Source organism: Anas platyrhynchos, chromosome 1 (genome assembly GCF_047663525.1).
Source record: "Anas platyrhynchos isolate ZD024472 breed Pekin duck chromosome 1, IASCAAS_PekinDuck_T2T, whole genome shotgun sequence".
NCBI lineage: Eukaryota > Metazoa > Chordata > Aves > Anseriformes > Anatidae > Anas > Anas platyrhynchos.
This window is the reverse complement of record NC_092587.1, coordinates 75,001,945-75,025,980: the sequence shown is the minus strand read 5'-3', so window position 1 is coordinate 75,025,980 and position 24,036 is coordinate 75,001,945. Positions and strand designations below refer to the sequence as shown.

Here is a 24,036-nt window from a genome sequence, read left to right as displayed (position 1 = left end):
ATAAACCAGTCTCAAATGCTACTGTAAAATCTCCAAAATACCTCAATAATTTTTGTGACAGTAATATAGACAAAGACATAGATACACACGTAAATGCACACTTACAACAAACAATCAATTCTGCAAACGCAACCTGGAATCTAGGTACTGGAAACTAAATCGAGTTCTTTTGGTATTCTGAAGCATAAAGACTAATAACCCCACGGACCAATATATGTCACTTGTAAAAATGTGTGTATAAAACATGTCTTTATCAAAATGCATTTTACACATTTTGCAGTATAACGAGGAATTTAGGTGTTTATCTTCAACTTTTTCCTAAAGTTGAAAAAACATATCCTTTTACATATGAGACATCAAAGCCCTTTGCATTCCAAACTTTGTTGTATGTCAGGATACCAAAGCTGGACCCACTTGATTTCAGGTTGGGATACCAAAGTTGGACCCACTTGATTTCAGATGCCTTCAAATGATGACAAGTCCTGAGCTAGCACGAACACATGTAATTCCATTGAAGTTAGTCAAGCAGTGCTATTTGACAGCAACAAGGCATCCAACCCATTTTTTTTAATATTAGTTCTTCGGTTTGTCTTGGCTTACGTGTCTCAGAGCCTGTCTCCAATGTAGATCAGCATATCATGCTGCCACAGTCACGCAGCAGGACTTGGGCCATCACGTTTGGGAACAAATCTGGGCTTGATACCAGGAACACGAACCTTCCACAACCTTTCTCATGAAGGCAATGCTCTGGAAGCACAGCATTGCTCGCGTTTGCTTTCAAATAAAAGGAGACAGCTCTCAGTTTAACACTATTCCAGCCATGAGGCTGTACCTAGCAAATAATTCAACTCTCACAATCCTACTGCTGGTTTCAGCATTTACTTCTGCCTCCAGGGATGAGGACTTGGCTTGCAAGAATTGACTGAAAGAGGTCTGTTCACCCTTTGATACATGGCCAGCTCTCATTGATGTTAACGAGAATTATGCACAGCTATTAAAGGATAAGAGAACACTTTAGATCAACACATGTTCCAATTTTCTAAACAAAAGATTGTTTTTTAATTTTCATTTTGCAATTATAAATGTTTACAGTTTTTTGCAGCTGGGCCAGATATTTTTGCAGATTTCTCTTTGCTTTTCTGTTTCTTCAGTGTCAAAGAAAAAAAAAAACAACAACAACGAAAAACTTCCAAACAAAACCAGCTGAAAAATTACAGTGACTTTATTTACTTGTTTTTAAACTAAGCAGAGCCAGTTTCCCACTGGGACAGATCATTTTGGCAGCTGTTCCAGATTATTTCAGATCTGCTTTCCCAGTAGCTGGGAGCAGCTCCTGGAGCATTTTGCCACACCTACACCCAACCTGTACATGCTCGCTTGAGAGAAGTTACTGCTGAGAAGCAAGCTGAAGAGGAAATGGCAGGGAATGCTCCTTCCACAGGGCAAAGAAGTTGGGAAGTAGGAGAGTCAAGAAAGAGCAGCCACGGATAAGATGGCAAAACCTTCTGTGCAGGTCCACAGGTATGAAGGCAAAGGTGGGGAAAAAAAAGAAAAAAAAAAAAAAGCTAGTTCATTGCTGTGCCAGTCATGTGAATCTCTCAAAAATAGCATTTTAAAGTAGGAAAATACCACAGTAAGCATGCTCCAACTTCAGAACTGCATCAGACCTTTCTCAAATTGACCACAACGCAGGCTAGAGTCCCTCCTGGCTCTAACGCAGCGAGGCTATACTTACAATAGCAAATTAAATGTGCCTAAGAACATTCCCAGGCTCCAAGGACAAGTGGCATGGAAAAGACCATGTGTACGTCACCAGCTCCTCTGCACTGAAGACAGGGTGGGGTCGCTGTGTTCTCCAGAAGGAGTTTCCAGGAGCTCTCCAACCCCCTGCTTCTGCACAGGGTTCGGGGACAACCTTAGCAGAAGTGCCAAAATCCTGCCAGGAGTCATGCTGGCAGGTTGGCTGGTACAGGTGAATATGTTCCCACACCCTAGGGAGCATATGATCACATGCTGATGTACCAAAACAGGACGTATTTTGTAGCAGGAGATATTTTGGAAAACAGTCTCGTTCTTAACTTAGTACTTCCACTTGTGCTCTCAGTGTCGACAACATTATGCTGAAGGAGGACAGCATGGGCATTTTTATCAGCACCTAAACATCAGAGCAGGAACTGCTGAACACTGAACAACACTGACTCGCAGGCTGTGCTGTCAGGTGTCCAAATATTATATCATCTACTAAGGTGTGTCTTAACAACAAGCTCTGTTACAAAGACATGAATTTGGCCTTTCACTTGAAGGCCCTCCAGTTTTGCAGCATTCTTTTCGGCTGAACCAACATGGTTCCAGGTCTCTTCATACAGTTTTTATCCTGACACCATAACAGAAGAAAAACACCTCCAAGTAATCACTTTCTGCTTGGAGAACTGGAGTTCTGGATCACTTACATGCAATAACCGGAATAAGGTAGCAGACAAATAAACCACATCTTCTATAAAAGCCTGTACTTCAGTGATACAGTCAGTGGAGAATGGAATCCACTTAATTTTTCCTTTTAAGTGCATTATTGCGGTGCAGTAATTATTAACACTTAAATTACAACCCCATAAAATCCATGGTTTTAATGATGTAGATGATGTAGACTACGTTTTACCTGGGGAAGCTCCAGGACAGGAAGCATGGTTCCTCCTTCTGGATCAATGAGTTGAAAGCACTGTTATTCTCAAACACAACCCAGGCATGCACAACACACCATCTCCCCCTATGTCAAAGTACATATCTCATAAACCAAGAGAAATCAGCATGAGAGTTACAACCAACCCATTTGCAAAAGTTTTTAAGGTCATTGGCAATCAACTCTAGAAGAACTGAGAAGGCATTGCTTTTTTTTTTCCAAGTCTTGGTCTTTTCTAGTGCTGTATAAATATATATATGTTCACTGAATATATAATAATAAATATATTATATATATAATATAATATAATTATATATTATATAATAATTATATAATTGTATGATATATAATTATATGTAATTATAAATATTATATTAATATATGTATATATAAAACCTCTGCTATATGTAAAACTTCTATATACAAAATAATATATATATATATATATATAAAACCTCTATTTTCAGTGATTAGGAAAAGAGCATGTGTTACTCTGCTGTGCAGAGAAATGTTAAAAATGGTCTGAAAGTTCAAAAACGAGAAGATCAAGAGAACAAATACACACGATTACTTTTTTAGATCTCATGATTTTTCAAACCCATCTCTTTTGTTTGTGGGGTATCTGACTCATAATTTTCAGAAACAAACAGGAAACACTGCAGACATCTCCAAGTATTTCCTCTCTCCACCCCGCCACCGGCCTTGTCTTTTACTTTAATTCTGGACAGTTTATAGTCCCTTTCACTACACCAGCAATGAAATAGCACTACTCTACACTGGCTCTAGTGTACCAGACGTGCAAGAGCTTCCCTCCTCTTGCCCAAACCCAGAGAAAGGTGTCCTTCCTCCTCTTGTCATGATGAAGTGAGGCCTTCTTGCATCCCCCACAATGTCAGATGAGAAAGCAAAGGCACTCCGCCATGCTTCACTCCAATTCAACCACAGCACCTACAGCAAGCACCATCTTGCTGGCCCTGCCCCCAATGGTTAGCGAGCTCACACACTGCCCGAGGAAGCCCAAGCAGCTGGCAGCAGCACGTGTGGGCTGTCAGAGGGCCAAGCTCGGTGTGTGAGCCCCCCAGCACCCACGGAGGGCTTGGAGCAGAGGAACAGGATGAAGAAGCCTAACATGATAATGTGCCGGGAAAGCTTTTTTCCCCCCCACTTAGTTTATTGCAGTGCTTCCTTCTATTGTATGCATGGAGAAGAAAAAAATAAATAAATTCCCCTTCACCATTCACCATTATAACCCATTACACAACACTGGGCAAGCAGCAGTCGCATAATCCTGGCCAGCAGGAGGTATGGCAAGGGAGAGAAGCAAGGGTGAAATTGTTGGCACCCCATAGCAGAGTCCTAATTTGCAGCCTTCAAGGAATCACTGGAGATTTCTTGGCTTGCCTTGCTACAGCGAGCAGTTTTCCATCGCCACCGGCACCCATATGCTCCCCCGACCAAGAGGTGGGTGGGGAGGGGACACCGTTTGACGTGTGAGAAAGGCAGGCTGTGGGACGGCACGCTGACAGAGCTCCAGGCCTCAGGAAAAGGAGGTGTGAGGGGGCAGGAGTCCGTCACCTTCTGGAGTGAGGGGAAAAACGGGAAACAGTATTAACGGTGGCACAAGAAAAAAAAGGAAAGGACTTGGTTTACAGAAGACTATGCAGAGACCACAAGGAACTGAAGCAAGGTGAGAACAACATGGGTGACAGAGTAAGCAGTCGTTTTCACTCAACCAACTCTCAGCCAACAAATTGCTGAGAGAGAATTTCTTCCAGGCTCTCTTTTCCCACCAACAGTTGGACCTGACGATCTGTCAAGGCCCCTTCCAACCTGGGCTGTTCTCTGATTAGTATGACAGGGACCATGGAGGCAGGCAATAAAAACCTGCCTGTTTCCCTTTTCAGAGATGTCAGTTCTGTAGGGCTACCCATTCCTATTTTTTCAATGGAAAAAATAAATATATAGGATACATTTTAGCAGCCTCTCCGAGGAAGAACTCAGGATGTCTTTCAGGATACTGTGTATATTCCATCTCTTTGTATCAGTGGACAGTATTAAAAGTAATTGCAGGCAAGCCTAAAATCCTAAGGTTTACATCTCTGCCACCCTGGTTCCCACAATGACTTTGAATGGTAGCAGCAAGGCTGCTGCTGGACACTTCCCCTGCAAGGGGAACCAGGACAAAGAGGCATACCAAAGTTCAAAGCTAGTTTCAGGTTAAGCAAACTAATCGGCGTACACAACTCTTGTTTAAAAAGCCCTGTTAAAGTCAATCCAATATTGTGCAATGATATTCAGCAGAGAAAAACTATTCTAACCTTTTCCTTATCACTCCATCAGTCTCTCCGCACTGCTACATATTATCACAAGAAGCTAACCCACTGCCTGGCACATTAAGATTAAAAACCTGCTCACTGCCTTAGCTACAATTCCCTATTCATTTGTGCATAGTAAATAACAAATACTCAGCTATAAGCTGATCTGAAGAGATAGTACAGCACCCCACCCAAAATCAGCTCCATTTTTATCACCTCTCCAGATTTCATTACACAATCAAAAAGCCAAGCAACTATCTCTATAGTGCAGCTTTGTGTATGGTTATGCAGTTCTTTCTCCAAGTCAAACAGCACCACATTGTCTGGGATAATCTCATCCACTCACATAAACAATTTGTCTGCTATATTTTGATTAATACTTCCTTTTATGAGGACATTGAGATGTTTCAGCCTGAATGGCACAAGGTCTGGCCTACTAAAAGAGACCCGCTCTGCCCGAGCTTTCTCTCTGACTGGGGAACACAGCTGCCAGCACTGCCCCAAGCACCTCTCCAAAGCAGAGCTCTCTATCATCTATCATCTTCCAAGCTGACACATGGAAACAAAACAGCGTTGGCTTAGGTGACACCTGACACTTTTTTGAGTGACAAGGTGAGACACTCATAGATCACAACGTTCAATAAAAGGACTAAGCTGACCCAAATACAGGAAAGGACAGAAGTAAACATTGTGCTTGTTCATTCATTTTGTGTTACAACCTTCCAGAGCCTGACTGTCTCCAAGCAACAGTCAACTCAGCTAGCACAAATCATCAACTAAATTGTTTTAAGTATATGAATTCATATTGCTTGGAGAGAGTTAAGAAGCACTTGCATAAACAGTTTTGATGGTGAACAGTAAGATGCACCCAATGATAAAAAATGGCTTGTAAAGTAAACACATATCCCCAGTCTCAGTGGCTTGATAAACTATTCACCAAGCCAAAACGCACAATAATCTCTGATACTGCAGTTTACTCATATACGAATTTTTCCCTTGCTAAATAAGGCAGTGGCGGTTAATCCATTAAGATATAAACAGATACCGATTAAACCTGAATAATAATCCTTCTTAAAGAAATGGGAAATTGAGATGAGGATTTATTCCACTGAATGGACACTGCTGCTTACTACTTCAGCAACTTAAAAGGTATACAAATTGTTCCTGCACCCTGGCCGTCAGCTTTGCGTTAGCAATTATGTGAGTTGGAAGTGAGCCTGAACCTCTGATGTTTCTTTTTTCTATCCTCAGCCTGATGATGTTTTAGAATGTATTTTTGTTTATTTTTTGCTTTCAAGTTTAACTTATTTTCTAGGTAATGAGGACCAGAAATAGCTATTTGTTTGTGTACAAAGCCCTGTGTTCATGTAAAGGAAAAGTTTGTATCTAACTTGCTGTCCTGTAATGAGAACAAGGTATCACAGCACTTACATTCACCAAAGCTGTGCTTAAGTTACTGCCAACTAGCTTTATGCAGATTTTGCCATATCCGTGGGACAGACTCAACTGGCATTTAGAACAGATTCTCTTCTGACCTCCTCTGGCAATGCAAAGTGCCCAGAAAGCAGCTGACCAGTGAGCTTTCCACTCATCACCTGCAAGGGACTGATCGGCTGGCACAAATTCCCACTACCCCCTGCCCTCAACACACAGTAGCAAAGATGACAGAAATAAAACAAGATTTCCTGGTGCCCCCAGCAATCTCCTCTGGCTAAAACCCATTTGAAAGCAGTTGCTTCAGTATTAGGGCTAACCAGAAATCCAGAAGCCCAGGAATTCATCTGGCCTCTCAGGTGCCAGTTTCAGGTGTGAACACCAGCTCCATCAGCTCCAGAACAGGAAGAGCTGCTAGCCAGCCACTGCCTCTCCTTGGAGAGTTCAGGCTCTACAGAAGCATCTGGGCCACTTACATCCATGCTGTTACCAACAACCTGTCAGCTTCTTCCCAGCTATCTTCAGTCCCTCCACATGCACTGTCTACCCAGAAAATCCCATCTTCAGTCTAGTGACTGGGTACTGGGGGAATCATCAGACTCCTGAGATAAATCCCTAGCCTGGGCAGACATCAGAGGATCTCCTCCTCCCTGCAAACTAACAGGAAGCCAAAGTTTGTCAGCATACTGAGACTCAGACTCTCTTAATTTTTCAGTCTAGACCACAAGCAGAAACTGCATAATTGGATTGAATCTTTAGTGATAACAGATTATCATTTGCTATCTACTGCTCAGGTTGTGTGGACCCCTGCTGCTCAAATTTTCCCTTCAACATCCTCCCTCCAACCACACAAACTACAAGCACTTTGGCAGAAAGTCAAAGCAACATCAGTTGTGCAAAAGATACTCAAGCATGCCTCTGCCAGCACAAACCGCTCTTTCAGGGCTCCTTAGCCTGGTAATGGGGACAAAATGAACTTCCTGTTTCTCCACGACTGACATAGTAGATTAAACGCTGGGAACGGGGAACTCAGACTGCACAGCTCACAGACCAGGACCAAGCACTACCCGAAAGAGCTGCTGATATACTGCACTTACTGCACAGGAAAGCCACCTCCCTCTTCTCCCCAGCTAGACTGAATAACCTACCTCACTTCTCTCAGATGAATGCATTCCTACTTTATATGGAGAAGGATCAAGAACTTGTGGTAGATATTTATGGTCCAGCTTACAAAGAAGATCTATATTCCTTCGGGATACAAAATTCAGGAAGAAAAATCTGTACCTGTGTTTTAATTGAAATAACAAGTGCTTTTGTCAAATCCTTAGAAAACAAGCACTCAGACCTGACCCCTCTAACTATTATCAGATAGAAATATCTCATTCTTGAACAGAAATTGGCAGAAAGCAGAAATTCCAAAGTTCCCCAAGAGGTAACATCAACCACCAACCTAGATACCCACAGCCATGGTGCAGAGACCACGCTGACAGTATCTGAAGATACCTGAAGACACCTTATCGCTCTGGCAAGTCTGGGATTACGATTGATTCATGGTACACAGCGAGTACTGACAAGGTTGGGAAGAAGAGCTGACAAGATATTTTCAGTCCTTATTTACTAAAGTGATAAAATGCCTCTAGATCTTGTACGTCCTCTGTTAAACTGGGATAATTAGATGAAAAGCAGCTACCAAAAAATGTTTTTTTTCAACCCAGCTTGCTGGAAATCTTTTTTTAGTCCAAACATGCACTTGGTCTCTTCACCTCATGCATCTGTCACAACAAGCTAGACCACTGTCTAGCACTGTATCTCAACTACATATAAAATAAGGTGCTAAATCTACAAGAATCATTCAGAAAATTTTATTCTATTTCCAGTACCCTTTGGTGCCTGAAATCACAAGTCAGGCCGCTTCATGAAGTAAGTCATGCTATATTAATTGTAACTATCACTCTGAAGTCATAACAATCAATTATCTGGCAGAAAAAAAAAAAAAAGAAAAAAAAAAGAAAGAAAGAAACTAAGCTCTTTAGCAACACACTCCACTGATGCCCATACAAGATACTGTTGGCATTGGGGCTCTCTCTTTTTTATCTATCATACAACATCACATTTCCTGCACCATTTTCCACATCCTGCTTACACATCACCAAATCTTTTTTTTTTTCTTCACATCAGCTATGACTTTTGCAGCCCCCAAAATCCAGCGGTTTCAAAGATATGATACAATGTCTGAAAATAACATTACCAGGCAAAACTGGTACCAGTCATTCAATTTTCCCCATCTCCTATGTACTACCTCACTTCTGAACTCTAACCTTGCCCAATGTGAACAGAAAACTTTGATCTTGTGAGGGGATGTTACACTTTAAGACTTCTCCCAATATCATCTCTTTGAGAAGCTTCTGACTCCTCTGAACTCCATTCCAGGAAGACAAATACATTTCTCAACTGGGTGATTCAAAAGGCTTTGCATCTTATTCAAGAGGTTTTGTAAATTACAGGAAGGGAAGAAAAAGTAATCTGTTTTTCAGCAGTCTCATTCCTTGAAATAACCACCAATCCTTTGATCTTCTGCCTAAGGCAACGTCTGCAGTTAGCCTCCAAAAAGTTCATTTGGATGAGGCACTATGGTCACTCTGCTGCTCCCAAATCTGTGAATGCCCAAGAAAGCACAGCCCTATTAATTCCTATAACTACACGGCAAACTGTCCTCATGATAGCCTGTCCTGACCCTGTACTTTTTTCTCAAACAAATGATGATGAAATTGCCTGAAATTGTAAGCATTAAGAGGAGTTCTCCCCAGATAATTCAAAAACTTTATCGTACTTTGTCACCTTCCAAACTCCCATTTATCTTCTCATATCCTTGTTTCCACACTTGGATAAATGATTACTACAGTACTCAGAAGTGCTCTGCAAGATCACTTCAAAAGTCCGCAAGTCTTTGCCAACCCTTTGCTTTGCTTGATTGTCACAAAACAATCCAAAGCTCAACTACCTTTGTCGAAAACCTGATTAGGACAACAGTAAATGTATTTTTGACAATCCTATTAATCCACCTTGCCATTTCAGACTGGCTGTATTGCCTGCTCACTACCCAAACTCATCTAGGTAGTCTTTAATTACTACCCATAAAAGGTTTCACTTTTGCCTGCAACTCACCAAAGGGTTTGTTAAGAAATCTCCCCAGATAATGCTTTGATTCCATCTGATTCACCCAGTTCTCAGATGACATTTGGTTTTGCTTTAATTCTTTCAGTAGAGCTTCCAGTTCTTGTATTAGACGTGATATCAATTCTGACTGGTCTCTTTGGCTAGTGCATTATTTTTTCTCTGACCACTTCTTGTGCCATAGCTCTGCAAGGACACCAGTCACAAATTTCCGTTTTGGAAGTTGGATCCACCTCATGAAGGCAGGTTTTCATCACTCACGCATAACTACGTCAGTTCTGGAGACTTAAGGGCTCTTTCCACTACAAAGACAAGTCTCAAATGGTATTAAGTATTTTATTGATCATATAATGGTAATTTATTCATTACCATTAATTCAGAAATAATTTTATAAATGCTTGTTTTCCTGGCACAGGAGAAATCAAATAGCAGGAGTTCCTTTAATTACAGTTTTCAGAGAGAACAGTGGTCAATAGCACTCTCATTTTTATTTTCTTGGGTCAAAGTAGGAGGCATTCTCTGTCCACAACTGAGTTTTTGTTCTACCTTCCTTCTAGTTATGTGCATTTATACCTATATAGCTTACCCTGTCAATGATGAATTTCTTTCTAAGAAGCTTCCTGGGCCACACAACTCAGCTTTGACTCAGGCTTTATACCAAGTATGTGTGCTTTTAGTGATGACTTCTATTGCTTCAGCTATTTGGTTCCAGGAAGGAAGAGGATTTTTATCTCATACTTCCATTACAAATGAAAAGCAGTAATTATACTTACCAGTTTCAATGAGGTTCCACCCAGCATATGAAAATACAAGGTTGAAAATTCAGACCAGCACTGTCCTACTTCCAGCTCTACACAAGTAAAACAATCATGTTAACCAGAGCTTAATCACAGCAGACAGTTTAATCTGCCACAAACAGGGCATGGACCAGGTGAAATGGTCACGCAGATCATGAGTTTGAATCCACCACCCCAATACATTGCTTCTAATGAGTTGTTGTAACAGAACTTTATATGTGGTTTTTTTGTTTGTTTTGTTTTTACTATGTCCTATGTACTACTACACGGCAGCAGAGTGGGAGGGGAATAAAAAAAATAAAACATGCAGTAGTTGGTCCTTACATTCACTGGCAGAAAAACCTGCTCAACTACAAAAGTTAATACAGACAGGACTTATTGCCTGCCAGGTCCTGACCTTGCTTTGTTTTTGCAAGAGATGCCATTGCTACCAGAAACCAAGTATACCTCTAACCTGAATCCTGCAGCTGCCCAGGGTCCATAGCAGTACCCTCCCTGAAGACCTGGATGCCTGCCTCTGAATGACGTCATGATCAAATCCTCATTTATCTGTGAGTAATCCTGGAAAGCTAGCCAAAGAAACAGAAATCTCAACTTGGATGTTCCTCAATAGTTTCTTTTGTTTTGTGTTTGTTTGTTGGTTTTTTTTTTCAAATGGCTTTGTAACATACTTCCAGTTGGTAAGTACAAACTTTCAGGTGTTGAACCTACATCTCAGATTACCTATACTGGAAATGCTGTCATGGATCTTGGCTACTATTTTGTCAGTTACTTTTTCTAAGCAAATATATATTATTACCAAATTACGATATTACAACAAACTGTCACCTACCTCACAGAAATAAATTATTACCACCTCACCTAAAAATAAAAAAAAAATCAGTATGTATTGAATTGTGCATGTTTTGTACTTCTACCATCTAAAGGCAAAGACTTTTTTCTGTATTGTAACAATCTTTATAAGCAGCATGCTATGACAGCAATGATATGTAAGTGTATATACAGAGATATTTGAAAATTAATTTGAAACTTAAACTTTCCATATTCTCACAACTTTTGTTCTTTGGTCAGAAAAAATTGAACTAGCTTAGAGATTCATTTCAATGTTTTTCACCAGTCCTAACTAGAAAGATCTGCTCTTAGTGTTTTCAAAAGTTGTATTTGGTCTTTCCCAATACATTAGCTTTGTTTACCTCTTTTTTTATTGATTCTGAACAATAACAAAATCCTAACCAGATATAAAAGCTGACTGCGTGCATCTTAGCAAAGCGCAGTACTGATTCAGTTATTCAGAACAACTACAGAGCCTGTTAGACATCCAAGTCCAGCCAACTTTAAAATGAGATCAACAAGGTCATGAAAAAAGCAGTGTTTCTAGTCTCATGCACCACTGGTTAGCCTCTTGCCTGCAAAGCATGTGCTCTAATTTAAAGCTAGTAGAAGAAAATTACTACTAAGCTCAGGGCACTTCTTACACACCCTTCTTTTGTGACCATTACTGTTTTCAAGCTTTTCTCCACATCCATGAGGGAGAGCAACTCACTTTTTCTTAAATGGATGCGGAAGATATCCAAAATTTATAGAGCCCTGAGAGGTGGAACTTTATAAATGATGCCAGGTATTGCATTAGGACTATACTGCTCACTTTCAATACAGCTGCCCTCTAAAGCTGCCTACTTCAGGTTTCCAAATCACAGTGTTCAAGATTGTACAACTACACAAAATGTCACAGGCATCAGGTTGTAGATGCACTCTGGAACCAGGCAAAAATCCCCACAGCGAAATAAAACTCGTCCTGAAGGGTCCCTCAGTGGTTTGTGCCTGCTGCTGCTCTAGCTTGAATCCAAGGCACCATGAGGAGGCTTGCAGGCAGCTAGCAGCCTTGGAGCCTCCTGTCTTTGACCTGCCTCTGCTCTGCACACAGGAACGTTAGCACACATTGACAGTAAAAAGAGAAGAAAGCCCTATGAACTGGGTTGCTGTCTGTTAACTGTGGGCACATCAGTGTAAAAGTTTGGGGCTTACTATGAGTATCAGCAGCTGCTTTTCTATCCTGCAACTACAAGCTTTCAGCTGCCTCTGAAACATTCATTAATTTGCATATGTCAAGAGCAGGAAAAAAAAAAAAAAAAAAGAAAAAAACACGTTTGAAATTCAAACAAATCTCTAAAAGAAAATTGAGATAACAAGTCCAAGTGTTGGATTATAACAAGCTTCTGCATTTTGTGATTCATATGAAAAGCTCCAGTGTCAGAGTTTATTTTTCTTTCAAATGATACTGTTTTTTATCTGCCAGAGGTCAAAGAAAAACTTGATTACTGTTTTAATATCAATTCCTTGTACTGAGAAGACCTGCAGTAATTTCAATTTATAGCATCAAACAATAACAACAACACTTGGATATGCTTTTCTAGCCTTCTTCTGCCAATTAACTTCAAATGAATTTCAACTCCATGCCTTCTATCATGCAGCAGTAATCAACCCAAAGGGGAATTTCAGATGAACTGTCCTAAAGTTATTATATGTAAGAAGATTACAGGAGTACCAGAACTCATTATATAAATGCTTAGTTGTTACCAAAGCATTGGATTTCCCATGCACTTAGCAAGCCTGCAGTATAGGACATGACCACATCAGTAAGGACTGCATCATGCTTTTACAGAGAATTGTGTGAGGTAGCATAGGCAATCTTAAAACTGCAAAATTGCTATTTCTCTCTTTTTGAGGAACTCATTTTGTAATTCAGACATTCTCTTATGGCAGGTAGTATTATTATGCATTTTCACAAACAAAAAACCCTCAAAAAAAAATAAACACTGAGTTGAATGAGAACACACACAGACATCTACCACGTGGAATAGCACACTTAACAGCAACAGGGCCAGGCTGCTTGCTTCTATGTAATTTGAAAAGAAATAAGGCTTGCTGGTAGCTTTCAGAGCTATTTTCTGACAGTAGGGGACTGCAGATCTCTCAACAACTATCTGTCATCTTCTGTTTCTATTCACTTCTACTTCCTTTCTAATGCGTGCTGCCTGTTAGACCATGCATTCAGTTACTGCCCCACCACACAGACCTACCTCTTCCCATGCACACAGCAGCTTCCAGACCTTGCTCTCTTCATTTCTCTACCACCTCATTCTCCATTCATCAAAGACACCTATCTCCCCCTTTTCCTCTGTGTTATCCAAAGGCCAGAAAGGGAGTCCAGAAAGCATGGGAAAAACAGTCTTCCCATGATCACCAACTGAAGTAGCCACAGGGAAGCCCTATGCTACAGGGATAACAAACGCATTTTTGTTCACCCTGTTCTCAGAAATGTTCCTGTCATTTTATCTGAACCTTTCCACACAAGCATTCAGCCCCAATCATCTTACTCTTGGTCCAAAAAGTCAAGGTTTAGCACCACTGGAAACAACTGAATCCAAGACCTACGATGGAAGTGTCTGCACATTGATGCACCAGTGGAAATACTGATTCAAACACTTAAAGAAAATTAGGTTTATAAATAACATACATGAAGGTTTAAAAGAATCAGTTCAGACAAGAGAAAAAAAAGTAAAACCCCGAACTACCATTCATTTTCTTTTCTCCATTTTTTCCATAAACACTCCTAATTGAGTACAAAGTTACACCTGAACTTTGCCAGTCTCCCTTTCACACAAAAAGTAACAGACTTTTCAAAGTAGGTAGAAACCAGACTTTTAGGAGCATTAAACACACACAGAGGACATGGCTTTGTGGTATTTCACAGTACACAGCCCCGTGCAGCAGCCAAGCTATAGCAGCCTGTACCATCAGCAGCAAGGAGCACAGCGGTTCAGCCTGACTGACCAAAGGTTTACGCACTTCTCACCAGGCGGTGTTCCAAGCTGCAGGAGTCACAGACTGAGCCTACTCTTCCTTCTGGGGCACATTCAAAATATAGAGTACCTCTGATTACAAGTGAGTCAGGGAACCACATGAAGACTGTTTGGTTAATCCCTTTGTTACACAGAAGGAAGTTAAATATGATTTAAAGTGATGTAAGTTAAACAATCTCCCCTCTTTCCTGACTACTTCCCACATCACCCATCGTCCTGTCGAGAACTACAGAAGTAGAAACAGCCACACCATTTGTCTCCACTTAAAATTCAAGTCCTCTCTCATTTCCTTTACCACCACACACCTTTGGGATAAATTCACTTTAAATCAATTGGTCCTTTCCCTAACCCCACTTTTCTCTCCACATCTACTTGTCCTTTGACAATGAGCTCTTTGAACCAAGGATATTACATTTCAGTATACAGTCTCGTAAATCATTATGCTGTAATTAAGGCTACTCCTATGCTCCTTCGCACTCGAGCTGTGTTTTGTGTGCAAGTACAACTTGTGAGAGAAAGCAGCCACCTCTGGGGCTCATTACTTGCTGCATTCCCACAAGAGTGCTTTGTGGAAAGCTCCGTGCCATTGTTTATTTAAGGAAGACACTGTTTTTAAAATATTTGAGATGAGCATCAAAATAAGTTCATTATAAGCAGCAAAGGATTGCAAGGTAGGCAAGATAGGGAGTTTTATTTATATGTCTGTGTCTCTGCTTATGTGGCATTTATTATAAAGTCAGTGAAGGTATCTAATAATGCATATGATATAGCTTATGCTTTTAAAAAGTTATCACAGAAAAGAAATACACCATATATCTGAAAAGTGGCATATAATTAGCCAATTTATGTTTCCAGTTACATCAGCATACATTCAAAGAAGTTGCAGAGTGCAGATCAGTGTTTTTGCATTAGGAAGATGACAAAAAAAGTGTGTTTCTGAAAACACTAAGCCTAAAAAGTAGGAAAAAATATTAAGAAACAGAACCTAATGGACAAGTCTGATTGGTACTGTTGATCAGGAAAATAAAGTACCTATATAACAAAACACATAAGTACTTTTGCCCACGTGAAAGCAGAAATCCATCTTCCCTCCCTTGTTTCACATATTTGGTTCTGTATGTATCAGAATCAGATTAAGGGTAATTCCAGTTGCGCCACTTTCACTTTCTTTAGGCTTTTTATTCTCTCCTGACTAATTACATTTGTTAGCTGGCAAAAGAAAGAAAAAATTGCTGCTATTAAAGGACATATATGATGCTCCTTAACCAGAGCTTACGTTTTCAGACAGTAGAAGAGAAGGGTGAAAAAAAGTGCACTGATGAAAATATAGTGGCGCGTTGCAGCATCATCAGTCACTACATCTTTTTTTTCTTAGCACCGTTTCTGAGGCCACCAAGATGACACATTTTAGCCTTCACAATATTTGTAATATTTTGATTTATGCTGTTCCATATGCATTTTCTATTTAACCTTGCCTTTTTACAAAATATGACTGATGTTGTTTGTATGAAGTCCAAATTCAGTAAGACAGACTAAAGCCCAGTGAAGGAGCCAGAATAAAACTGCGATACTCATTTCAACTAAGAAAGTTCAAGCAAGCAGTTGACAAATTGAGAAACAAATCAACACTAAACTTGAGAAAAAAAGTATGAATATGAAAAAAAGTATGAATACTCTACAACACACCTTTTGCTGCTAATTAGAAATAAGCCTTGGTAATCCTTGCCACCCAGGGTCATATATTATAGAAGGCAGCTCCAGCTGCATGCTCCATTAATTGCGTTCCATGAGGTCTCTCTCTCCTGCCACAGCACCGCAGCACCTTTATGGAGGTGAGACAGGAATGCAGCCACTGATGGTGACTAACAGCCCCATTGTCAAACTTTCCAGCAGCTGATGCTGGCAGTCGTTCTTACTTTTTTCCGCCTCCCCAGTCAAGAATACTTTTTTTCCCCTCATTGTGCCTAAAGGTGATTAACAGTAGCTCTAATTCCCAGCACACATCAATGCCCACATTTACTGCCAAGACTCCGGGGAAGGTGGTCTCAGGGTTCAGACACTACTGAAGGACAGAGTAAGATACTCAGATTCATTGCCTAGCTCTGCCACTTTACTTCCTCCAGGACAAAAAAGCCTTGAACTGTGCAGAAGCTAAGGCACTCTAAGGGCTGAAAAACAAGGGGAAAAAGCATCATTAGCACAGCTCAATAATCCAATAACAAATATATTTTGAAATGGCAGAACATTATGCATGGATGTAAACTACTTTTCCCAAACATTTCCTTTTCTCTACTAACTTGCATGATGATCTATTTTTACATGTATAAACTTCTCCTTTTTAAAAAGGGGATGTGGAGGGGAAGAAACAACTCATAGACCCTTGAGACTGGACATCAACAGCATCCAGATCCAGAACCAACGCAAACAGAAAAAAGAGCAGATGATTGCTTGGACACTGTATCTCAACTATCCCCAAGACCTGCAGTAGCCAACAAAGAATGCTAAGCCCTGAAACCCTCTCAAAGATGACCCAGAGGTGGTCCTGTCCATTGGGGATCGACAGCCTGGAAGGTTTTCATGCCCCTTCTTCCAAAAACCTGTGCACAGCCACTCTCTTACTTTAAATACAGATACAAGATGAAGAATTAGGAGTGGTGCCGCCTCACTTCCCTCTCCCTGCCCCCATCCAGTGCTACACTGCTGACTTGAGATGCGGAAGAGATGTTCGGTTTCCTCTTCTGACTACAAGGGATTAAATCTGAAAGTAATGCCCTCATGCTGTGTTTCATCCAACAGCTGTTCATAGTAAATACAGAAAAAAGTCCTGAGACAAGGACAGGAACACAGGTTTCTTCCAGCTCCAGGAAGTGCTGCAACCTTTTGGGTCCCACTTCCAGCACCTCATCATCCCAGTTACTCTGTTTTTGCAGAGGGAGTCATGGAGAGGCATTCCAGCCTTCACCCAGCACCACCTCAGCATGCTCGCCTGGATGCGGGACATGGATCCCCTGTCTGCCAAACACGGAGAACCCCCTGGACCTCCTCACTGTATGGGAGGAAGAATCCCACACTCACATTCCAGTAGATATTAAGCTCACCCTATGCTTGATGTGCACAGATCAGCTGCCTCTTTCTCTTGGAGTTAAGTTTCATGAGCAAACTGAGCACGTGAAAACTTCTGCATCAGCAATTGAGCAAAAAATATTCTGAAAATGCATGAAACCCAGCCTTTGCCTGGAAATCTCCACCTCAGAACTAATCTGTTGAGCTGGTTCAACTCCTCAAGGAGTAAGGCCGCTTACGTGACAGGCCTCCCCCACTTAGAGAGGTGCTGTGCACTTTTTTATCTTATTTATAGAATGGCCTCACTCATGCTTTGTTTAAGAAACAATTAGCCTTTGACAGTTTAAAATAAACAGAACTCTCTCCTGCTGCAGAATCACTAGACCCGACCTGGATTTAAAGTTCCTGCAAGAACTTTAAAGTTCCGTATAAGACTATCTGATGGCCTAAAGGGTGTGAGCCATGAGCTAATTTTCCCTCCTCTCCTGGCACCTTGCAAAACAGCACCCTGAGCAACACCAGCAGGAGGTAAAAAAACAAGGACCCACACTGGTCAAGGGAAGTGAGAAAGCAGTCATCCCAGCTCCTACCCTCTTCGTCCTCACCAACATGCATGCAGCACCTCAGGAAAGTAGGGCTGCCTCCATCAGACGTGTGGGCTGAACAGAGGACCTGCAGGCATGCCGGAGACAGAAGTCCAGCCACAAGTACACACTGAATGCACAGCTGGGCAAACTTCTTCCCTGAACTTAGTGGTGTTTTCTCTGCCTCTTGTGTTTCTGCAACCACTCCAAAGGCAGTAATTTCACTAGCTGGCACAGGTAACACAACCTGGCAGCACAATCTTACATTTCTGTCCAAACTCCCGTACCACCAGCAGAGGGGTCAGCACTCCCATTTAGTAGACATGGGAGTTTTCCACTGGTGACTTCACGTTTCCTTCAAGGCCTTCAGCTCTTCGACTCCGGTCTGCTGGCTCTGCAGACGTCCATACCTGGCTGGGGAGCAGGATACAGAACTGCTGCACTGAGGAGACCAGAGCTACTTTGAAGCCCTGAAGGAGAGATGCACAGAGGCATCCTGTCTCATATCCCAGCTGGTTTTCTTCAGCTGGCTCTTACGAGAAGAAAGCCTGAACAGTCGGTTAGTTAGGGTGTTAGCCTGACTTCAATTACTTCTGCAGAAGAGCTCCTGTGTGCCTCAGGCAAGCTGCTATCTTGGCTTCTTGTCTATAAAACCTGGGGCAAATGTTCTGCCCTAACTCCAAGGGATGAGTGGACGACCTCCAGGTTGTAATACAGGAACACCAGCATATGTTTAAGCAATGTGCAGTGGTATCAGCACTGGTCACAGCAGGAATGTCTGTGACCACAGACAAGTTCTGTGAAATTAGGTACAATTCTTAACATAAGAAGTAGTAAAAGTAAAGTATGAGAAACTTAGCTTCCCCTAGATGCAGCAATGAGACAGAACCAAACAACAACGCAATTATGCCAATAAATAAAAAACACAGGGGCTACAAGAATAAGAAACAACATCCAGTGATTACCAGCTGCAGAAAGCAAATGTTTTCAGGCAGGATTTAAAATGACAGGAGTCGGCAAAACAGAAGGAGATGTGAGACAAAATACAGACAGTCACAGATAGAAAAGACACAAAATTAACAAATAGAGGAACCAACTATGGAAAAATACTTATAAACTGATGAAATGATTGAACAGGAAGGATAGGAAGTAATAATAAGATAAAGAAATACAGACGACCTTGAACAGCAGCTTTTTTCCAGTCAGGGTACCCCAGCAGGTGACATAGACATAGGCACAGGCATTAGCTGTTAGCATGTAGCTACTGCCCTGACTTCACCCTGCCATCCCCCAGCAAAGAGACCTCAGGATACCGGCAGTCCAAAACAAGCAAGGGCAATAACCAGGCGCACTTTAATTAGCAGAGGATCGGCTTTAGCAAGGGATATATTTGCTTAACTGTTGTTCTCAAGGTACAGCTAATGTTTAAGCAATAAACAGCACTGATATTTAACCAGAGTTTGAGCTGCCTTGCCAATTGAATTGCTATGATTCATGCAGTGCAAGAGACATTTCCACTGACAAATGGTTAAGGACGTGCTTACTTTGGCCGTGCCACAAAAATCACTGAAACCGCTGCAGCTCTCCTACCAACATCGGAGGGAACCACTGTACCCTTGGGATCTGTCGCTGCAACCACGCGACGTGACAGTTTAAAGAAAGGTATGGGTGCACCCCTACCATCACGTCAGCGTGCTTCCCTAGGCTTTCAGGCAGGGCATTTACAGCACTAAGGAAAGCCTCGAGCAAGCAGGAGTGCTGCAGCCCGAGTTAAACTACAACTTTTCATCCTGTGAAGAGAAAGAACAGATGATGGGGAAAAAAAAGCATCCCCATGAAATATCTGACTAAAAACGTCTGCTTATCGCAGGTAAGACCTCAGGTGAACACCGGCAAGACAGAAAGGGGGCAACGAGCTGATTATGAGGGTGAATCAAGCTCTCATCCTCTGCATCTCTGAAGTAAAGCAGCCCCCCCCCCCCCCCCCCAGTAAATAAATAAATAAATAAAATGATTAAAAACATAAAATAGCAATTTTTAAAAAATGAAATAAACTATTATAAAATAAAATAAAATAAACTGAACTGAAATGATCCGAAAGGAACTGCAACCAAGTGGAAGAGAGCCGCAGGTACCCCGCGAAGCGCCCCGGTGCCGCACGGCGCCGGTGCCGCCGCCTGCGCTGCCCGGTTCCGGTTTGGGCCGGCCCGGCCCGGCCTGGCCAGGCGAAGCCGCGGAGATGGCGGCGAGCCCCGGGCATCCCCGTCAGCCCCGGGCACCCGCTCCAGCTCCCCCCGGAGCGCTGCCGCGGTCACCCCGTCCCCGCGCTTCCTCCTCTGCCCGCTGCGCCCTGCCGGCTTCCCGCCTCGCACTCACCCCAGGGTGCTGATGAAACCGTTGACAGAGCCCTCGGCGTAGAGGGACACGATGTCCCCGATATACAGAAAGCTGGACATTTTCTCAGACATTTTGCCTCATTTTCAGCCCGTGCTGCGCTCCCCTCGCACACGTGCACCCCTCTCCCTCCGAGCTGGGCCGGGGGGTGGCCGCCGAAGCGCTGCGCAGCGGGCGGCGAGCACGGGCCCGGCCGCGGCCCTCACTGCGGCGCTGCCGGGGCTGACATGAGCGCGGCGCCGCTGCCCTCCGCCGCCCGCCGCGGCTTCCCGCACCGCCTCCCGGCGCCGCCTCGCCCGCCCCGGCCCGCCCCGACCGGCCCCGGGCCCGACCGCGCGGCTGTCGCCGCCGGGGGAACCGGCTGCCGGCAGCCCCGGGGACGAGGGACCTCCGTTCTGTGAGGAGAGCGGGTGCAGTCCCCTGCCAGCACGACTCTCACTCAGGCACCACTGCTTACATCCTGTGTGTTTTTCAGGCGATTTCGTTGGCATTTATTAGTCAACGCTTCGCCCCCAGTCCAGCAGCATGACCGCACACTAATCTCTTGCCGTCCCAAATAATAGGCCAAGAGCATAAGTCTGGCTGCAGATCTGCTGTAAATGGGGAATGAACAGAGAGCTTTCCACTTGTATTTTATTTCCCACATTTACAGATTCCAGCCTTATCTCACTTTTTTTCTGAGCGTAAGTTCTTGGCATCAGAAATGCTGAGTCTTTAAATTAAAAGAAAATAAAAAGTTTTACCATCTGGCCTGTACAGAAAAGCCTGTTACATCCTTCTAGACTCCCCCCTTTTGCTCGTTTACACATACATTCCGAATTTGTCTGTACCCACCAGGACGCAAAGCCACGATCAATGACCTGAGCTTGCACTCTTCTTACACACTAGTGTGCACACAGGCCCTAGCTCTGACACTTAACCAAATTCGTCCAGTTCAGTCTCCTCGAATAACCACAATTTTTAAAATGCTTCTGCAAAAGAAACAAAAACTTCAGGTCAGTTCAGAAGGTGAATGAGGCCTCCTCCATGAACCAAGCAGCTGGCTGGAGTCGCCAGCTGTGGAAGGGCTTATGGAAACTGGCTCAGGGACAACAAACTGAGCAGCAGATGCCACCCCACTGCTGAGGTGACATTGGGAAGGAAACAGGAGCCACTGGAGGGACGTAGGAACCGGTAGGCAGCTGGGGTGGGACAGGAGAGGTGCCAGAGCTGCACTTCCCTGTGCTGGCAACAGTGTCAGCACAGGGAAACCGAAAATCGGGCACTTCAAATCACCCAGAACACAGGTATTAAATCCCAAAGCTGGACTTGATTAAAACTAATGAGAATTTGAAGGGAAGTCAGAGCAGAGCCAAAGGAGAGAAGCTAATGCTTATACCCGTGTGCTGAGTGAGTGAAAAAGCTTGACCCCGGGGTCCCTGACAGGTCCTATCAGGTAGCAAAGGAGCCTGGTGCTTTGTTTCCTGAAACCAGTCCTGGACAGTCTGAAGCCTGAGGCTGAACAGCAAAGGTTTTGCAATTCACTGTCAATATTCTGTGCCTCCAGACCCTGTTTATCTCAGCAATTTTACATCAGGCTTTAATTGCCTAATTAAGACTCTTCAGTCAGGCAGGTTTCATTTCCCAACAGCAGACCCTGGCATGCTTGAGATCAGTGGGAGCTTTTCTGGGGATGGACTCAGAACTTGGCCAAGCATCAAGCCTGCCTGCTGAAACAACTGTATTCGCCTGGCAGAAAATCACCCCTTGGGACCATTTACACACAGAAAGGTTCAACTATTGCCTAAACATGGGTAATATGGTGTCATTTGAAGTGTCCCCTGATACGCAAGGCATCCCCCTCGGTTGCCAGCTGTGAAGCAGGACAATACACCATAGCTATACCCTCGCCAATTGAGTTTGGGCATTACAAGAGTAATTTTAGAAAATAATTAGCATATGCTTACTGTGGCAAAGCTCAGACTGATGGAACTGCATTCCCCTTCATCCCTAGGCTTACTCATCCCAGCTCAGCTGGAGCACACTCACAGCTGAAAGCTGTTAATGCCTCCTAGCTCTCTAATGATATATATGAAAAAAACTGGAAATCTTGATCCAATTCCAAGCAGCAATGGCTATTAGCTAGAAATGAGCAGTATGAAATCAGCATTTGGGGGTGGGCGTTCAGGGGAGTAAAGGTCAGAGCAGGCAGGTATTTAAGCAAATGCTTCATTTTAAACCCATATCCTTGAAACAGCCTAACAATCTCACTTACATTACTAGATTAATATGCTGGAAATAACCAAGTGCTTACTTGCTTCTTCAGATCAGGTCTTAAATCAGTGCAAAGATCATATAGGGTAAGCAGATCGGAGGAATCCTTGCTGATCTCCTTGCACACAGAAAACTTCAGTAGTGACAGCATTTTTAACAAGCATTAACCCCCTCCCCTACCCCTATTAACAATAATGGTTGTGCCTCTCTGAATGTTAGCTTTATGAAGATAATATCTGGAAAATTATAATTAAAATGTAAGAGATTTTGTCATAGCAAGTCTACATAGAAAAAAAAAATAAGCGTGGTCAGAAATTGTAAATGAAATATTGCTAAATTTGTCTAGAGTAGAACTAAACCAACTTGGTTAATCAATGTGAATATTTTTACTACTACTTTTAGTCTTGCAGTTAGCTACAAGGTGAAGGTGAGGCTGCTTAGTCAATAAAGGGAATTTGCTTTTTGTTGGTTACTTCCAGAAACCTTTTATTCCCAAGTTAGCAATACAGGTTTCTCCATTCAATAGGACCAAGAAGCAGAAATCATTGGCTAGTGCTGACATCCTGCCCCAGTGCATACATTATTCAGTGTTGTAAAAGTTAAGAAATCTTTCTTACTCAACTTTCTTTTAGAGTCTACTACTTATTTTCAGAAAATAATCTATTTCTAGTGATGCTTGCATCAGCATTATAAAAATTAAATCTCTGTATTTTTAAATATTTTTAACACGTTTTATCATGATCTCTACATCCTATATTTAGTGTTTGTTCCAGTGCTGAGGCACAGAGGAAAATCAGTTTATACACAGAGAAGTTAATAAAAGCACCCCTCTGCAGCATTTGAACATCCACTTTAGATGTGAAAACGCACAAATTCAGAATGACCTTAGACTCAAAATAAAATAAAATTAGAATAAATTAAATAGGCTGACATCTTCCTAAGATGTGAAGGTAGAAAAGGAACAAAAATGCAATGATATCTAATTTTCCTGTTCGTCTTGTATAAACAGGGGAGCTCCTGACAGAAGCTGAATATGGATTCATGGATTTGAACATCGTCTGACAGAAAGGCTATAATCCTGCACCTACACAATCTATCTCTTGTATAAAGTTACAGACATATAGGCCACTCCAGTGAAAGCAAACTGGACCAATTAGAGGCTTATACAACAAGTAGCATTGATGTTTGTTTTCATGAAAGCGGAGTATAGTGCTTTCCAGCTGCAGGGGAGAAATGGGAAGAGAAGAATGCCTTTAACTGTTTCAATACAATAGACACAGATGGAACTAGGCCAAAACCCAGGCCCCACAGAGCTTTAGCGTACAAGGATATGAAAGTTTGGACACAAAGCCTCGGTTTTGTTTCTCATCCTTCTGATGTGAAGGAAAAAAAAAAAAAAAAGGAGGGGGGAGGTAGAGGGGGAGAGAGATATCAAACCATTAAAGACATTTTGATATTTAAGATCCAGCTCTGATTTTAGAG

The 24,036-nt window shown here is 42.4% G+C and overlaps 1 protein-coding gene across 5 annotated transcripts in view; it reads right to left on the bottom strand.

The window, feature by feature from the left end:
* ITPR2 (inositol 1,4,5-trisphosphate receptor type 2) overlaps positions 1-20,777 on the bottom strand; it is a 275,621-nt gene extending 254,844 nt beyond the window's left edge. For 4 of the 5 annotated variants that reach the window (XM_005022980.5, XM_038177656.2, XM_005022983.5 and 1 more), the window contains exon 1: positions 20,284-20,593. In XM_005022980.5, coding sequence (XP_005023037.1) covers positions 20,284-20,375 — 92 coding nt within the window. In that variant the 5' untranslated portion in view covers positions 20,376-20,593. Of the gene's footprint in view, positions 1-20,283; positions 20,594-20,758 lie in introns of those variants that run through there. The other variant, XM_072041998.1, reaches the window with a different exon arrangement.
* Between the last annotated feature and the right edge of the window lie 3,259 nt (positions 20,778-24,036).